Consider the following 19,452-nt stretch of genomic DNA (forward strand, 5'->3'; position numbering starts at 1 on the left):
GGAGATTCCAAGATAACAAAGTGAGAGCTGGATGAACGCGGCAGGCCAAGCAGCATCTTAGGAGCAGAAAAGCTTCTTTTCTGATGAAGGGTCTAGGCCCGGAACGTCACCTTTTCTGTTCTTAAGATGCTGCTTGGCCTGCTGTGTTCATCCAGCTCCACACTTTGTTATTCCATCGGTTTGACTGCTTTTAAAAGTAAAAGCATGATCTTTCAAGTCAACATATTCTGACCACACCATAGGGCTGCTCGCTCATTCGAGAAAGAGAATTGATGGTGACTTAACGTGACAGCCGCAGTACCTCAGGCAAGGGGAGATGTTGAGAAGGAAGTTCCTTCATGGTAACCTCAGCCAGTGTGGGCATTGAACCCACACAAGCAACTGTCTCCTTAACTGCAGACAGCCTCAGATCCTTGAACTGTGATGTGCAGGGCTGTAGTCAAGATGTTGCATTTTAATGTGGACAACACTGAAACTAAACACAATGTGAAAGACCCTGTCCTTTCTTGCACAAGTCATTCCACCCTTACATCCACCTTGAGAACATGGAATCAGTGATAATTCCACACATTTCTAGGGGAAAGGCTCATTCTCATTATAAACTCGTAGAGTGACTGCAATGCCTTTCAAGGCTGGAAGATGTACAATAGGCAGTTCACATGTCCACTCTGCCTCATAAGAGTTTTGAGTTTCCAAGGTATGTTGCCTTTCACACATTCAATGCTGCCCCTCAGGATGCTCAGTCATATGAGGGTCAGTTAGCAGTCTGCAGACGCTCTGAAATATTGTATGGTTACTGAAGATGAAAGGGTCAAAAGGAAATGCCTCTGGATTCCTCGCGAACTGCAGGATTCCTGATATTTCCGATATGATCTCCTGATGGAAGCATGTCGAGCTCCTAATATTAGTGTCATGTGATGTAAATGTACTATCTTCCTAACTAATGTGTTCTCTGAAGGTCAGCAGGACCTGAAATGTGTAAATATGTTAAAATGGAATCACCCAAAAACATCAAACATTTAATCAGGTGGATAATGAGGTATTTATTATTCAGCAACACGTAAGGTGAAGAACAGTAAAACTAACAAGGTCCACTTATCCTTTGCACAAAGCAGGGACTGCTTGCCCTATCAACATCAGGATGTTTAATAATTTAACAAAGTCCTAGTTCCACTTATTCATCCTGGAGGTGGGTTTCAACAAGGTTATCTCTGGCCTCTTGGGCTCAATGATGCATTGCTCTGTTGTGCTTTCTTGGATAAAAACTGAAAGAAGTGCAGATGCTGTAAATCAGGAACAAAAACAGAAGTTGCTGGAGAAGCTCAGCAGGTCTGGCAGCATCTGTAAAGAAAAAAAATCAGAGTTAACGTTTCTGGGTGATTGAGCCTTCTTAAGAGCAGTTCTGAGGAAAGGTCACCGGAGCCGAAACATTAACTTTGACTTTTTTCTTCACAGATGATGCTAGACCTGCTGATCTTCTCCAGCAACTTCTGTTTTTGTGCTTTCTTGGATGATCCTTCTGGTCACTGATTCTTAGTAAAGTATTGTCACATCGCAGTTACATTTGCAGCCAGGACACCTTGTCTCATTCAGCCCCTGTGGTGATGGGCACAGTGATGTGGGCATTTTTTCTGGGCTATACTGCAAGGCTCAACTGGACCAGTTTAGGCAACACAAAACTGTCTTTAGAAGGTCTGTTGTCTGTTGCCTTGGTGGAAGCCAGAGCTACATTATTGTTCTGCGTCAATCTGAGGATAATGGAATGATATTGTGTACCATTTTTGGATCACCCCTCCACATCTTCTCCCAGCAGTCATGGCCCAAAGGCCTCAGAATGAAGCAGGAACCTGTGAGTTTTCAAGAATGAAGAATCATGGCAAGTCCCAGGACATCTGGCTATGAGCTTCAGAACCAGGCATCAATGGTTGCCTATAATTTTAACATGCATGAAGCGGTAGCCTTTCTGATGAAAGCTGTGCAGGTTGCTGATTGTACACTCTCAATTCAAAATGTGTGCTGGCGGTAGAACCTTGCACCTAGGAGAAGCTAAGAATAGTGGCGAAATCACCTGCCCAAGCTGTCATGGGGAAAAGTTATGAAAAGTTGTGCTCTGGAGAACATAGCATCAGTTACAAGCCACATGCGTGAATTGTCGGGCGATGCCACACAGGTTCCCATGTTGCTCCTTGAAACAAGCCTTTGGTATGGGATTGGCCAGATTCAGTCAGGCGCTTCGTCCTATCAGATTTGAGGGATCTGTGTTCTTGCAGTCCAGGGATTGGCCATGGGCAGTCCTGCAGGTCAAGTGTAACTATCATGGGATTGCAGATTGATCAGTCTGGGTAGTGTGGAGACATCACTCTCAAGACTGGGCTGTGGTCATTTGGGACTATTGTGCAAAGTAATCCTGGGGGGGTTAACCATAGTCAGCCCTGGGAAGAAGGATCAAGGTGTCTTCTCTACACTGTCTAAATAATCTCAGTAAATATATCCCCTATAATAATGTCAATCAAATAAGGTGGACCCAATGTTCAAGCCTCATTTTATCTTAACTTAAGTGATGTTAACTGTAATTATTTTAAGCGTTCTAAGATAAGGAGAATGAATACCATCCAATGTTCCTGTACATATGTGGATATCAAGCAAAGGAATCACTTGACAGTGAGTATCACCCTATTCTTCCCTGTTGACCAGACTCTACTGAAACAGCAAAATGTTTCACAGGAGTGTTACTACACCAAATTTGAAGCAAGATCACATTGGAGCAATGGGGACAGGTACCCTGAAGTTTGATCAAAGAAGTAGGTTTTAAGGAACAAATTAACAGAGGAAAGAACAGTAGAGTAGCAAAGAGGTTTCAGAAAAAAAACTCCCAAGCATTGGGCCTGTACAACTAAAGTCTTGGCCACCAATGGTAGAATAAAAAGAATTGGGAGCAGAGACCAGAGAGATCTCGTATATTAGTAGGCCTAGAGGAGGTTACTCAGATAGGGTGGGACGAGGCCAAGGAGGAATTTTAATTAATATTGAGACTTGGCCAACCAAGAACTAATGAAAAACAGAGAACAGAATGAAGGCTTCAATCAGTCTATGTTCATAATACAAAGCTGTTGATCTGGATAAGGCATCAAATCATGATCACATCACAGGCTTCTTCCTTCAGAAAAGGGGAGGACAGAATGTGTGAAAAGAAAAGATTTCATGGGCACACCTTTTGGACAGAAGATGGTGATTCATGCAACAACATACATCAGCAACACTTAAGGGGGCTTGTGATGCAGTGGCAATGTCCCTATCTCTGAGCTAGAGAGTTCAAGTCTGACCTGCTCCAAAGGTGTCAAATAACACATCTGAACAATGATAAAAAACCTACATGTTCGATGAATACGCTTAACAAGTAAGCCTAAACACTTACAATGCAAATAGCTCCTTGAAAATGTCTTTTCCACATAAGATATTACCCTGCCTGTTGATACTTTAAATGTTGAAATAACAAACAGAGGAATGTCATATGCATACGTTGAGTGTTAATCTGCTAACATTCACAACAGCAATGTTTAGGCTTTTTTTCTGTTAAGTTTAATCCTCACTTGGCTCATGCTAACTGCTACTGGCAGCTTTTATCAGAGTAGCCACTCTTAATTTTGTGAATATTCTCAGTATTGATGGAGGTCTCAGAGCACAGTCCTATCTCCTCCCGACCTGACATATTCACATACACGCATTCCAGGAGGTGCCACTGGAAACTAATCAAGGAAGACAACCGCTGCTACTTTTTTTGCTCTTCCAAAGCCTGAGGCCAAGTCAAGTACACCCAGATCACAGAGGATCAAAGGAAATTACCTGGGACAGTGACAGTAATGGATTGTCAATCCACAACGACAGTTCTAGATTCTAAAAGCAAATTGATTCTATACTCTGACAAGGGGTCTGTGAAGTACAACCAATAGAAACTAAACTTCAAATAAAAGCAAAATACTGGAAATCTGAAATAAAAACAAAATGCTAGAAATTCACACCTAAATCTGACAGTTTATGTGGAGTGAAAAGTTGGAATTGACTATAATTTTCTGCAGAAAATCTTGTTGAGACTTACCAAGATGAGGTGATCTGGTGCCACTTTGCAGAATCTTTGTTGACCTAATTAAACTGACCATGAGTTGAGATCTCAGGATTCATCCCATCAGTGCTCTCTGAGCATTGGGTATGCAACAATGCAATGTCTTTGCAACTACACTGCAATGCCCTGATCAAGTGCAACCATCTGTTTTCATGTGAGTTTGACATTAGCCCCACAGCTCCTAAAGAATACAAATGGGAAAAAAAACCATGAATGTAATTGACTGAAAGGGTTAACAATCTAAATTTACAGCCCCCACTAATCATCTCTGACTGACTGTGTTAGTCATTTGGCAATTCCATGATCCCTGCATTAAAGAAACCATTGTCACTATTTCATTTCATTGATGACTAACTGTCTGGGAAGCCCAAACTACAGAAAGAGTTAACAGTTTCACTGAACTCAATGTTTAGAACAAAGGATCTACCAAGGTAGGTGAGCCATTATCTGGAATAGTTCACTATTGACATCCCAGCAGGGATTTTACCTAGTCTATGAAACAACATTGTGTTGGGTAGAATTCAGAGCATTGTGGCTTGTAATTTGCAATCTGAGGTGTCATTTAGATTTGGCACAGTTACAAGATCCATTAGCACTTGACTGAAAGCTCCAGAGGCTGCTTTATTTAAAGACATGAAAGGTAAGCCAAGTATCAGCTTAACCATGGAAACAAAACAAACTGTTGGCTGCTTAGTTCTGTGCCATTACTGTGGTTTTATTTTAATAGAGATTTGTTTTTGTGCTGCAGCTGAAACAAATGAAAGGAAGGCGACTAGTTCTACCTCTACTAGCTCTGAGCGACTATCAAAACATTTGTCCTGACTCGGCCCAGGTATGTCACATAAATTCCTTGTGCATGCAGTTTTACATTACATAACATGTGAAATGTAATTAATATTTACTAATTCCCACAATTCATACCATCCACATGAACAGCTGGCTAGTGTTTTGGGCCTAGGCCCTTCTTCAGAAAATTTCAGACCGTTTCTGTGGTTTATTTTCTCATTTTGCTTCACTATTTAACATTATCTCATGATGGCACACATTGTAAATTTCCATTCATATTTATTCTATGTTCACTGTTTTTAAGCCAAGAGTACAGCTATTAACACAAAATCCTGTTCCCAGACTCATTAGGGGTGAAAATAAAAACAAAGTGCTGAAGAAACTCAACAGGCCTGACAGCATCTGTAGAAAGAGTGTTAACATTTCGAGTCTTAACTGACTTTTGTCTCCGACGAAATTAACAAAGATGTTGGCCTGTACCAGGAATGTGAAAAGGGTTCATACTGAATCAACAATCAGTCTTTCATCACGCCTCATCTTATTTCCAATGAATTTCACAGAATGATTGTTCAAGATTTTTTTAAGACTTGTTTCCTCTTCTCATTGTCATTTTCTAGTCAGTGTAAAATATTTTTTTAGTTGGTGTAAAATAACAAGTGGCACAGTGAAAAGTCAGCTGCCACTTCACGATAAGCTTAGGTAACATCTCCGGAGATGCTGCTTGGCCTGCTGTGTTCATCCAGCTTCACACTTTGTTATCTTGGATTCTCCAGCATCTGCAGTTCCCATTATCTCTGATCATGATAAGCTTACTTCACATTACTATACTTTTCAGAAAACCTAAAATCAGGTTAAACAGCCCCTAATGGGACATTGTCACAAAAACACAAGCAAATTATTAACAGAAACTTATAAAAAATGAACAAAAACTTACAAAATGGAAAGATCATTGTCTGCAGTGATGATGCACCTCAGCTCCTGCAGTGCCCAGTTGTCTATAAAGGCCTCTAAATGTACCAGTCAACATTGCATGTTTCCCCTCAATGGATACTTGCGTTTGGACATAACCATGAAAGAAGGGCAGGCAGTCAAGCACAATGACCCTTCCACAATCGGCTGACTGAGCCTGTTAATGTCCACTTTGACCAGGTCCAGGAGCCGGTCCACAAGAAGGCCCTCCATGCCCCCCACCCCTCCCTGAGGGTCCCGCCAATAAATCAGGAGTGTAGGGCTTAAGGATGATCAAAATTTAAGAGCAGCTCCACAGTCCTGGTTTACACCCCACAGACTTATTAATTAGTTCCTATCGTGGAATCTTGAGACTAGCTTTGTGAAAATGTACAAAGTTTTATGTGGCCCAGGCCAATAGATTTCGTATTGTACATTTAAGTATTCCAGTTGGTTTTCCTCCTATGACCTCTCTAAACAGAAGTACAAATTACAGAATCAGCTACAGATTGTTAAATGGCTTATCTATGGTATGAGCTGCAGCTGTTCAGGCACAGGTCCAATCAGTAAGCAGCATCTTGTAGACTTGAATACTTACCAGGACAATGGGCCTGGCTTCTTTTGTTTATTTAGAGGCAATGGTGAAACATTACCAAGGTTAACACATTAGCTTCTTAACTACATTTGTCCCAGACTTTTATTTTAACTTGTCTGCATAAGAGTATTCTCTGAGGGATTCTTCCATTTATCGTCTGAGCCATTTATTATTCACAACAAGTTGCGGCACTGTATTTCTGTTGTCCTTGTGATCAAAATTTAATGTGAATCAAGGAAGTCCCGCAGCTTCTGAGAGTTTCAAGCAAGTCAGTGAGCTGGCAGCTCAACAGCCTTGGCAGGATCACATGAAAGGTGGCTGCTGCGGAGGCTGCAAGGTGACAAAGAATCTGCCCTCGTGTTAGTGAAGTCTTGAAAACCAGATAAGTGTTTTGTTTGGGTTGAGACCAGGCAGAGAGGCCTCAGCAGTCAGAACTTAACAGACTGAACCAGCATCAGTATCAGAACTGTAGAGGCAGACATTCCATGGGCCACAGATTGACAATTAGAAAGGCCTCTCCTTGGAACTATTATGGTTTATCTGTTGGCCACCCCTGCTGTCACGGTTCGGGGTGCAAAAGTGACCATTAACTAGCTAATTAATTAGTTTAATTCTGGCAGTTTCTCTCTGGCTCTCTCTCTTTCTTTTCCTTCTCTCCTCCATTTTATCTTTCCTGTTTCAGTGACCAAAGAAGTTCAATGCCACGGGGTATGAGGTTGTAGCAATCAGCAGAAAACAAAGGGTAGTACTCTAAAGGGTGTGCAGCTACAGACAGACCTGGATGTATTGTGCAACAGCTATTAAAGGCATCAGGACAGGTAGGGACAGCTGGGAAATGTGCAGTATTCTAGGTTCCATTAATAAGGATAGCAAGTACAGGAGGAGGGGGCTGTGACGAAATTATATAGGACACTGCTGAGACTTGACTATTGTGTGCAGTCCTGAGCAACACACTTATAGAAAGGGTATAAATCCAGAGAATGCAGGTGAGGTTTACAAGCATTTCTCCAGAGATGAGAAACTTCATTTATGAGGATAGATTACAGAAATTGGGACTGTTTTCCTGAGAGAAAAGTTCAGAGGCGAATTGACAAAAGTTTTCAAAATCATGAGGAATCTGGACAGACAAGTAGGGAGAAACTGTTGCTGCTGGTAAAATGATTGAGAATGAGAGGAGGTAGTAGGAACTGCAGGTACTGGAGAATCTGAGATAACAAGGTGTAGAGCTGGATGAACACAGCAGGACAAGCAGCATCAGAGGAGCAGGAAAGCTGATCTTTCGGCCCTTAAACCTGCTTCAGAAAAGTTCCTACTATCTCTGAAACAATTTTAACCCTACTGCGAAGCCATAGCCCAGTGCAAAGCCTCTTCTAAGGATGCATTTTTCTGAAGAAGGGTCTAGGCCTGAAACGTCAGCCTTCCTGCTCCTCTGATGCTGCTTGGCCTGCTGTGTTCATCCAGCTCTACACCTTGTTATCTGAAAATGAGAGGACACAGTTTTAAAATGTTTTGCAAAAGAAGCAAAGGTGAGTGAGGAAAAGATTTCACACAGATAAAGGGATCGTTTAGCTTACATGGCTGGTTTTTAATGCAGGCAGACACCAGCAGTATGGGTTCGATTCCCACACTGACTGAGATTACTATGAAGGACTGTCCTTCTCAAGCTTTCCTGTTGCTTGAGGTATGATGACTCTCAGGTTAAACTACCATTAGTTATCTCTGTCTATTGAAAGAGCCACCCTGTGGTCTAGTAGGACTATGGTCACTTTACTTTTTGGTTAGGCATGGAATGCACTACCTTGAAATGTGGTGGAGGCAGGTTCAACTGAGGCAATTAGAAGGACATTAGGTAATTATTGAAATATGATGATAACAGATAAGTCAGGTATTAATTGGAGGAAAAATCTTGTACCGGTCTTTATCACAAGCAAACTAGTTTGGCAAACTAGTGGGATGTAAGACAAGTCACCAGAACCTGATGGTTGACATCAAAATATTTTAAATGAAGTGGTTGCGGGAATAATGGAGGCATTGAACTAAATATTCCAGAATTTACTGGTTTCCAGGAGAATTCCAGTGGATTGAAAGAATGTAAACGTGACACCCTGTTCAAGAGGGAATCATGATAAAAAGCAGGAAACGACAGTCCAGTTTGCCTAGCATCTGTCTTCAGGAAAATACTAGATATTATTAGGAATCAATAGCTGGACGTTTAGAAAAGCTTAACCCAACCAAACAGAGTCAACATGGTTTTATAGAAGAAAAATCGTGTTTTACAAATTTCTTAGAGTTTTTTGAGGCTATGTCAAGCAGAGCTAATAAGACGATATGACAAGCAGAGTTAATAAAAGTAGTAGGACAAAATAGGAGTTGACGGTATTGAGGTAATGTACTAGCATGAATTGAAGACTTGTTATCATAAGGAAGATATAAATCAGTCTTAATTGGCCTTTTTGTGGTTGGAAACATATAACTTGTGGAGTGCTGCACCAATTAGTCCTGGGGCCTCAATTAATTATTATCTATATTAATGACTTGAAGGAGGGAATAAAGTGTGTTGTATTTAAATTTACTGATGACATAAAAATAGGTGAGCGGGCAAGTTGTGATGAGGATGTACGGAATCTGGAAGGGGATATAAGTAGATTGAATGAATGGACAAAAACTGGTCTTCCACCAAAGCTACAGTTCAGACGCAGGATGCAGATGGAAACACCTCACCTGATCAAAGTGATGTCTACCTGAGAACTGATAAAAGAGGTGGCCAACTGCCTTGAATTCTCGACGGACAAATGAAATAGTTTGAAATGTCAATACGTAACACTTCAGAACAGGAGGAGGCCATTTAACCCTTTGACCCTGATTCACCATTCAATATGATCATGGCTGATCATCTAACTCAGTAATGGGTTCCAAATTTTGTCCCATACCCTTTGATCCCTTTAGGCCCAAGACCTACACCTTAACCCTGCAAGAAAACATTCAATGCTTTGGCCTCAACTACTTTCTGTGGCAGAGAATTCCACAAGCTCACCACTCTGGGTAAAGAAATTTCTCCTCATCTCAGACCTAAATGGCATACCCCATATGTTTAGACTGTGACCCCTGGTTCTAAACTCATTGGTGATCAGAAACATTCTCCCTGCATTTACCCTGTCTCATCCTGTTAGAATTTTAAATGACTCTGTGAGATTCCCCTTCATTCTTTCAAATTCCTGTGAATACAGTCCTAACAAATCTAATCTCCTTTCATTTGTTAGCCCAGCCATCCCAGGAATCAGACTGGTTACTGTTTGGTCATTGTAAAGCTAAAGTTCAGTTTCCACTCGCATTATGCAGAACAAGACTGACTGCTTATCTGAACTAACTTGCTTTGATTTTTCTATCAAGTTTAAAAAAAAACCATGTTTGACACTTCCTAGATTCATGTGGAGAGGTTTCTAGCAGATTTTTAGCATCCTATTTCATTACTTTTAAAAATTAAATGACAATTTATTCCTTAATCCTTGTACAGTATAACTCCAGCCAGATGTGAAGAACATTGTAGAAAGTTCGGGACCATACGGATTACCAAATGCAATTTTGAACATTAGGGTCTGGATTTTTATGTTAATGGGGAAAATGGGTTTAGGATCAGGAATGTGGGATGAAGACTTTTTTTTGCATCTGCCTGATTTCCTGGCTTCACTTGCTCAAATACTAAGTTTGTGTGTTTATGCCCTTTTTATCAAAAGATGGGGAGACCAAGCATTCTCAATCTTAGAGCATCAGATAAAAATTGTCAAATGTGTAATAGCAGCAAACACAGACAACCCTTCCAAGCAACATTTTATTACTGTTGCACACACTTCCATGAGGAAATACTAATAACAAAAATGGAAGTGTAAATATTTTAAAACCTATACGTATTCATGAACATTTACTGATGTATGCAGTTCTATATCTTTAAGCTTTGTTTAAATTCAAAATCTGTATATACCACAGTTTATAAATCCAAATTAATTGTTCTATTTTTCATGTGTTTTATATGTTAACATGTTTTCTTAATTTAAGTTCAAAATGCTGTTATTATAATAGCAATATCCCTTAAATCAGATGACATTTATCAGGGCTAAATAATACTGGAGGTAGAGAAGATTTGTGAATTTCTAGTCTGAATAAAAGTCTGAACATCAAGCTAATATCTTGTCAGGTACTACAAAGGAGCTCAGTCAGTAACCCTTTCTCACTTGACATTTGTCATATGTAAAAGCAATAACTATATTCTAACAGACCAAATGCTTCATCAGTCATCCTAGACCACATGGTGCTAAGATCTGAGTTAAGAAGGTATCAGTGATATCTTGCTGAACCATGCCTCCTTGTGTAGTCTAGAAGTAATCTAAACAGTGCAGAAAGGAGTCATTCAGCTCATCATATCTGCAACAACTCTCTGAACAGTGTATCCAGCCCCCTAACCCTGTAATCCTGCATTTACCATGGCTAATCCACTTGGCCTACGTATTCCTGGACATATGGACAATTTAGCATGGCCAGTCCACCTAACCTCCATATCTTTGAACTGTGGAAAGAAGCCAGAGCACCCATATAGAAACCCACACAGACATGGGGACAATTGCAAACTCCACACTGTCACTCGAAGCTGGAATCAAATCTGCGTCTCTTGTGCTGTGATGCAGCAATGCTAACCAGTGAGCCACTAAATGTTCATCAGTTTACACTTTTATGGTTTCTAGTCCTCATTTATCAAAAGCATCCTGAATCTGATTATTATGCCTGTACAAAATTGACACTTTCTTCGACAGTGCCATAATGTTTCACAACGTGAAGGACTTGCATGCTAAATGATCAATCACAATGAAGACGGAGAAAACTCTATAAATTTGAGATCACTCTTCAAGAGTTCAATAAAGCCTACATTTTCCCACCACAACAGAAACTCCATTCTTTGCAATATTGACACATTTCGTCACTGGTACATCGGCATCATGCGATGCTGTGTCAAGTGTGATCTTTATGTCAATATCATGAATGGTGTCTCTTCAAGGTATGAATTGAAACATTTCTTGCTCAACAGTTACATTGGTGGAAATAAGCCAAGCAGTTGTGGGTTAATTCCATTTAAGTAGCTTCAACAAGCACTATGCTGAAAGGTTAGGAATTATTCAGATCTTTATGCAACTTGCTTGCAACCTCATCACTAATTTCGGAAATAGATCTCTCTAAAGTATGGTGCAAAATTGGAAAATTTGCTATTAGTTGCTGAAGTTTTTGGGTTCTAAAATTGCAACAACTTCAGCAATATACTTTCTTACAAATTCCCGATCTGTGATCTATGATCATTTTATGATCTATGATCTATGATCTACTAGTATGAAGCCTTAGCAGGAACAATCTTGTATGACAGCAAAACTGGCTTCAGTTATTGAGTCAGCCTACCTACAGAAAGTTGAAAGCAGAGCCCACTGACTATTTAGACAAGACTTTAACATTGATAGCTTGTTTTTTGCAACTGTAATAGGATCTCCATCACCAAGTGACAGAGGGCACTGAGCAAGAGATCTGAGCAGTTTTCTGTGCTCCCCACCAGTAGGTGTTGACAGTCAGGGAGGGTGGCTGGAGCAGTCAAATGGACTCTGGCAGGAAAAAAAGGAGGGTCTTTGATGAAGAGAGGGCTTATAGAAAGGGGGAGGAGTCAGACAAGTGAATTCCTCAGGTCAATCTCACTCATACAGTCATTTCATGTACACAACCTAAATAATTCCTTATATCTTTAATTTTCTTTCTTGTTTGTAATGAACCAGATGCTAGTAGAAGAAGGAAATCCTGCTTCTGCTCTTTGAGACATCTCTGTTAAAATCTCATAAAACACTAACTTAGGAAAATAGTCCCAAGGGCAGTTCACCATCACCTTCTGAAGAAACTAAGGTTGTGCCAGGCAGAATGCCCATGTCCCATGAGTAGATTTTTTAAAAAATCAGAAGGGAAGTTTTTGCGTCTTGTTTAGCTGGTGACATTTCAAGTTACTAGCTTTGTAGTGAGTGAGTGAAATACTGCAAATAAATCATAAATCTCCACCTCTAACAGTGAAGACAAAATTGTTCTCTTGTTCTCATTTTAAAGCCTTGATTTTCTGCTCCATAGTTCTATTTCTTGCAATTTGATATTGGCAATTCCATTCACAAATTTGTGAAGGATTTTTGATGTAGGCCTGTGACAAATATTCAGCTTTCCCTAGAACCTTCTTCTTTATCCTTCTTTGTCATTCAAGCTTTTTTAATTTAACACACAACAGTGTTAAACAAACTTGTTTAACGGTGACATATCAGGCCTGCCACATGCTCCCTTTTTAATTTACTTTGGCAGCAAGATAAAAAAAAAGTTCCCCTCTCCAAAGCCTCATCAATAGCTGTTCACTCCTAGAAGTGGCATCCCAGCAGCACACCAGGACGAGCATACAGGAACTTCTAGGACCCTGCTGTAGTAATTAGGAAGTAGATGTAAGCAATATTGGATTCTGTTTATAAACCTATTATAAAGAAAAAAAAACTGTCTCGTTTCATACTTCATCCACTGGCTTGGGATTGAATTAACACTGTACTCAGTACTTTAATTTTGATCTGACCAATGTTCCATGCAGATCCAGTATAACCTCCTTCCTCTTTAATTATAACCCTCTAGAAAGAAAGTTGAGTGCTTGGTTTGCTTTCTTGTGACTTGTAAACCTACGGTGTAACTTTTGGTGATTGATATATTTATGCTCTGAGACCCCTTGTTCCTCTTCCATCGCTAGATTTGTACCTTCCTATTAATAAGTGATCTACCAATGAATAACTGAATCCCTGTTCTTCCTATTAAAATATACTACCTTAAATTTATGTGTTGAAATTAATATCCCAATTATATGGCTATTCTGCAAGTTTATTGATGATCTATCTTTTTTTGCTATTCTCTTAAATATTGGTTCTCCAACATTGTGCCATCCACAAATTTAGGAATTGTTTTAATTCCAAAGTCCCAATCATTATCATGTAAATTGTGAACAGGAGCAGTCCTAGCACTGATCATTGTGGAACATCATTTCCCTTCAACCATTCTGAAAAGTAACCACTTACTCCAACTCCATGTCTTTTTGTCTTAAAATCAACCAGCAACCCATCCTGATACATATCCTTTGACTCCTCAATCTCTTATCTATTCAATAATCAATTACTGCCACAAATCAATGTCATTTTGAAAATTCAGACAACTAACATTCAATGCATTACCATTGTCTACTCTGTTAACTCGTTAAAATTGAGTAAGGTTGGTCAACCAAAATACTCCCTCTTGAAAGCATGGTGGCTTACTGGTTAGCCCTACAGCCTCACAGCACCAGGGATCTGGGTTTGATTCCATCCTCGGGTGGCTGCCTGTGTGGAATTTGCACATTCTCCCCACGTCACCGTGGGTTTCCTCCAGTTTCCTCCCATAGTCCAAAGATGCGCAGGTGGATTGGCTATGGTAAATTGCCCATAGTGTCCAGGAGTATGTAAATTAGGTGGATTAGACATGGAAAATGCTGCCTACGTAGGTAGGGGACTGGGTCTGGGTGGGATGCTTGTTGGCAGAGCACTGTGGACTTGTTGGGCCAAGTGGCCTGTTTCCACAATATAAGGATTCTATGATTGATTATCCATTGTTATATTTCTTGTTCCTAGATGTACTTCCATTCTCCTGTTTAGCAAAGATTCCTTATTGTATTCAATGACTGATGTTAAGTTGACTGATCTATAATTCCTGAAATGTATTGTGTTCCTTCTTAAGAACAGGAATTGCATTAGAGATCTGCTAGTCCTCTGTGATACTGTATCTTTTTCTAACAAATTATTTCTAATGAGAAACAATGCCTTTTTTGTCTCTTTCCTTTCTTCTTTTAAATATATGGATGCAATGCATCTCAACTTACCCTCTTTCTGATTATATAACTTATTTGATTCATTGCCTTTTTTGAAATTTTAAATGCACTTATCTCATTGCTCATCTCATCATTCAATGTATCAAGCCTACAAGTTTAATTTTTCCATACCTTGAGAAATATGGGAAAAATCTCAATATTGAGAAAATATTTTTTGATTTTCCCCATGAAAGTAGGGCCTGGGCTATTGGTTCACAGTGGAAGCCTGATACTGAAAGGGGGCACATCAAATAAACCATGTCAGATAATGGCGCTCTTGGTCAAATCATTTCGCACTGCACATCACACAAGTTTATTGGAGGCCCTAAAGCAGTCGCTCTTGGACCTCAACATTGCTGAGTCTACCTCAGATTACCCTTGAAGGTATAAATAAATAATGTGCCATAAGAATTTCAGCACCTGTGTGATATGATGTATGAAGGCTCTAAATCGCAAAGATTGGGCAAGAGTATCAAGTCAGATGTCCCTTCAACTCCGAGATAACAAGAACTGCAAACGCTGGAGTCAGAATCAATTCAGTGTGGAACTGGAGGAACGCAGCAGGCCAGGCCACATCAGCGGAGCAGGAGAGTCAATGTTTTGGGTTTACACCCTGCATCAGGACCCTTCAACTGTTTGCACGAGCAAGAAACAACCCATACCCAAATAACATGTACTTGCGAAACTCACAACACAGGTGTCCAGTGTTAGATATGAATCTGCAATTGGACAGTACGTTAGAATGTGTGAGAATTACACACACAACTAATTTAGGATTGTCAGTTAGATTCACAGTGTGATGTACCTGTGTATTCTAGAAGCTACATATATTAACACATAGGATCCTATACTTCACAGACAGAGAGAACATGTACACACGTTATACCTGTTTCAACTCAATAACCATGGTGACAGTCATCTGCTAGTTCAGCACAATGTTCTGACTAATTGGATTCAATCTGCTTGTTTTAAATTTCAACAAAGCCTGGCTGTTAACTGTCAATCAGCATTATTAGATGCATTCTTCTTGATAACACCTCTAACAATCAGAGCCCACTTGCCAACCAAGCAGCATTCTCCTCTCATGCAGAATAAATGTTGGTTTTTTTCCCTTGAATTGGCATTCTTGGCAAATATTCTGATGGGTTACTGATAAAATGTTTTGAAAAACATATCTTTTTCAGCAATACTCAGGTCTGTGCCAGCAAAGGGCGTAATACAAGATGGTTATTCATCCAAAAATAACTTGTTTACTCTCACTCAACTTTTGAAACAAAGCTTTGCAATAAAAAGAGACCTGATAGAAATTTTTCTTGGCAATAATGTAGTGTTACCATCTCTAATTGAATCTGTTCCTTGACCCTCCATTACATGTCTTCTCCCCTATAGCCACTGGATCCAGCCAAATGCCTTTTTCCTGATATTGCATAACTAATAAACACAAGTTTTTTTTTCACAAACACATAATAATGTTTTAATGGATTTTTGTTTCTCTCCTTTAGTCAGTTGGGAATAACCACATATTAGTGTCATAGTCTTATATTGTGAATTTTAAAAGAAGACTAATGGAATTGCAAGCTGGGCCCAGCATTTATTGCTCACCCGTGGTTGCCCTTGGGAAGGTGATGGTGAGCTGCATTCTTGAACCACTGCAATTGATGTGCCATAGGTAGACTCACAATGCCTTTAGAGAAGGAATTCCAGGATTTTGGCCCAACAACACCGAAGAAATGGCAACATATTTCCAAATCAGAATGGTGAGTGTTTGCAGAGGAACTTGCAGATGATGGTGTTCCCACGTATCTGCTTCCATCTTCCAGCTAGTCGATAGTGGTTGCAGGTGTGGAAAGTGCACTATAAGGAGCTTTGATGAATTTCTGCCATGCATCGGTAGATAACACACTATCTTCATTGGTGGAGGGAATGAATATTTATAGATGTTGTGTCAAAAAATGGGTACTTTAACCTAAATGGCATTAAGTTTCTTGAGTGTTGTTGGAGCTGTAATCTTTCAGGCGAACAGGGGCTTTTCTACCACATTCCTGATTTGTCCCTTGTAGGTGGTAGACAGTTTTTGGGGAATCAAGCTGCTCACTGTAAGATTCCTTGACTCTGACCTACTCTCATAGGCATCGCATATTATTATGGCCAGCTCAGTTCAGTTTCTGGTTAGTGGTAACCCACAGGATGTTGATAATGGGGGATTCAGTGATGGTAGTGCTACTGAGGATCAGAGGGTAATGATTAGATTCTCACTTGTTGGAGATGGTCATAGCCTGGCACTTGTGTAGCATGAGCGTTAGTTAGTATTTTTCACCCTAGCCCGGTTATTGTCCAGACTTAATTGCATTTGGACATGGACTGCTTCAGTATTTCCTTCATTTTCTGAGGCAGGCCTCAGGACCAGGAATCCAGTTCAGTGGGTTCCAAGGTGGTTGATAAGCCCAAAGTAAGATCTGTAGGCTTGCCACATGCAAGGCAGATGGTTCTTGAAGGTTTGTTTAGGTGGCTTACTTGGAGGCTTCAGTCCTCTCTCTGGTGCCTTGACTTTATCTCTTTCTGTTCCTGATGGAGTCTGTCAATGTCCTCAGTGCCTTCTTGAAGGCTGTTATGACTCCATCATTCAATATGATCATGGTTAAGCAATCTCAGCACCATGTTCCTGCTTTCCCTCCATATTATTTGATCTTTTTAGCCCTATGAACTATATCTGTCTCTTTTTTTGTAAATATTAAATGGTTTACAATGATGATTCGGGTCTCAGCAGCACATTCAAGCTGAGGTTAGAAGCTGCTGAGAGAAAGCCACTTACTGTTGTTTCTAATTTGCAGGACAAGAAATGTGTACCATTAGTTAATTAGACAGTGCAGGTTTGGAGGGCTGAGGGACCTGTTCCTGTACTGTAATTTTCTTTGTACAATGGTGAATAAAATGGCCATGAACACAGTCAGAATAAGCCTAATGAGTTTTTAGCTTAATCCTACCAAATCCATCTCATGAGCCAAGCTCCTACCGCATCTCTTATGTCAGATTTTTACTCATCTTAACAATCCGCCACTCAGTGGATATCTGCCAAAATATCAGAATCCTTTGCACCTGTACCATCTTTAAAAGAGACTGTACACCCAGAAAAGCACTGGCATTCAAAGATGCCCTGCTTGATCAAAGAAATAGTTGGAACATTGTCAGGAAAAGAAGGTGAAGATGGCACTGCGATTCTTGATAGGAACCAGGAGGTCCTGGTGAACAGGATAAGTCAGAGGATGGGTATCCCCATTCTTGAGGACTGGCAGAGGAGGTCACACCTCCAGACCTTGACAGCTGAGTCTGTCATTATTACCCAGGTCAGTGCCACCTCCAGGGTATGGAGGAATGGCTACCAATGCAGAATGAAGGTCAATGACTCTCTCTGCTCCACGAGGGTAACAGCTACACACTTCTGACTGCCATCTCATACTCACTCTATTTCCACCACTATACCCACATCTGTGCAATGTTCACGCTATTCCACTCTCACATGCAGTACTTGCCCTCGCTCATTCTTAGTCTACCTCCCAGCCTCCCACACCACTAACCCTGCACGCCTTCTATGCTGCCTCCTCAGTCTTTCAGAACATCTCACAACCTTTCCCTCCATATGCATTAGCACGCACAACAATGGCACCCACTGTTTTGCCACTTATTGGCCCTAATTTGTTCATTATAGGAAATGACAGCACCTAATGGGGCAGAGAGGCATCGTACAGATTGAATGGTGCCCCACATCCATGTCCTCACCTGCCATGAGAACAGGATATCAGTTTTCACAGGAGAAGACCAGGACTACTCTTGCAGGAATGAGGAAACATCTGTGTCCTGCCAACTGAGTAAGCCCCACTCTTCGTTCCACTGTAACCCGGTGTCACTCTCAATCATTGCGCACCTACTTATCACTGGCCGTGGCACTGTCTCTCCCTTCTGTCTTACAGATTCCAGTGGCCTCCCCATGATCTCTGCGGAGAAACGCCCAGAAAACCCATCCTCGACCTCTGACGACGTGAGGCCTGAGGTCTCAGAGGAAACATAGACAACATGGCCTCCTACAGCCCCCAGATAATAGTGCAGTGTGGGAATCCTAGTCACAGAGGGTGTGGGTACGCAGCCTGGTGAGCACCTCACTGTCACAGCTCAGCAGCCAGGCCAGGATGAAACGGTCCAGATGCTGGAAACTTGAAGCATTGTCAGAGACTAGTCATTAGGTCTGCCCCAGGCCGGAGAGGACCTTGTGCAGTCAGCCATCAGGGGATTCACACACACACACACACACACACACACGCAGGGATGAACAGGAGCAGCAGATAGGGATATGGAACGCTATGGTCCTCAATACCCAGAAGCTGCAGCAGTGCCGTGTATCCATTGACTCTCTGCCTGCCGTGGACAGGTTGCAGGCTGCTGTACAGATCCATACCCAGCATCTCCAGGGTCTGCTGTAGAGTCTTACAGGCCTGCACTCCATCGGCCCGGCCACTCAGGATCAAGACATGGTGAAGGATGGTGTGGGGGAGAAGCCAGTCCAGATGCCTCCTCATCACTTAGGAGACCATAGGTACCCATCCAGTAAAGGGAACACACACAGGTCTCTCAGAACATTCCTCTCAGGACACTCCAGAGGTGGCAGGGCCCTCCACCCCTGCACTACCAACCCTTCTCTGACCCTTAGAAGTTTAAGCTGAAGAGGGACAACTTGCATCTGACAACGTGACCCTTGGCCTGTCTGTCCTGTCTAGTCACAAACATTCCCAGGGTTTCCCACCAAACTCCAGGGACAACGGACTGTACTGCTGAACAAGTTCCCTCCAGCCACAGCGGCTGAACCAGATCCTACGTGAGATATTGTGTGAGGGGAAAGAAAGAAGAAAATGGAAATGTGCTGAGGGCACCTTGGTACCACAGGTGATGAAGGTTTGTCCATGACTATTACTTTGTACATAAATGTTCTTGGTGTCAACTGTCAAGTGTTTGTGAGCCTCTCTGTGTAATGCATGTTGGGAAATACTTCAAAAAACTTTTTAACCAAAAAAAATG

The 19,452-nt window shown here is 41.1% G+C and overlaps 1 protein-coding gene across 2 annotated transcripts in view; it reads left to right on the forward strand.

Annotated features, from left to right (window-relative positions):
* The first annotated feature begins 4,659 nt into the window (after positions 1-4,659).
* The window catches only part of LOC125454434 (uncharacterized), a 112,662-nt gene continuing 97,869 nt past the window's right edge, over positions 4,660-19,452 (forward strand). The window contains exons 1-2 of one of the 2 annotated variants that reach the window (XM_048535173.2): positions 4,660-4,760; positions 4,869-4,952. In XM_048535173.2, the coding sequence (XP_048391130.1) occupies positions 4,878-4,952 (75 nt within the window). In that variant the 5' untranslated portion in view covers positions 4,660-4,760; positions 4,869-4,877. Of the gene's footprint in view, positions 4,761-4,868; positions 4,953-19,149; positions 19,330-19,452 lie in introns of those variants that run through there. The other variant, XM_048535174.1, reaches the window with a different exon arrangement.

Source organism: Stegostoma tigrinum, chromosome 7, assembly GCF_030684315.1.
Source record: "Stegostoma tigrinum isolate sSteTig4 chromosome 7, sSteTig4.hap1, whole genome shotgun sequence".
NCBI lineage: Eukaryota > Metazoa > Chordata > Chondrichthyes > Orectolobiformes > Stegostomatidae > Stegostoma > Stegostoma tigrinum.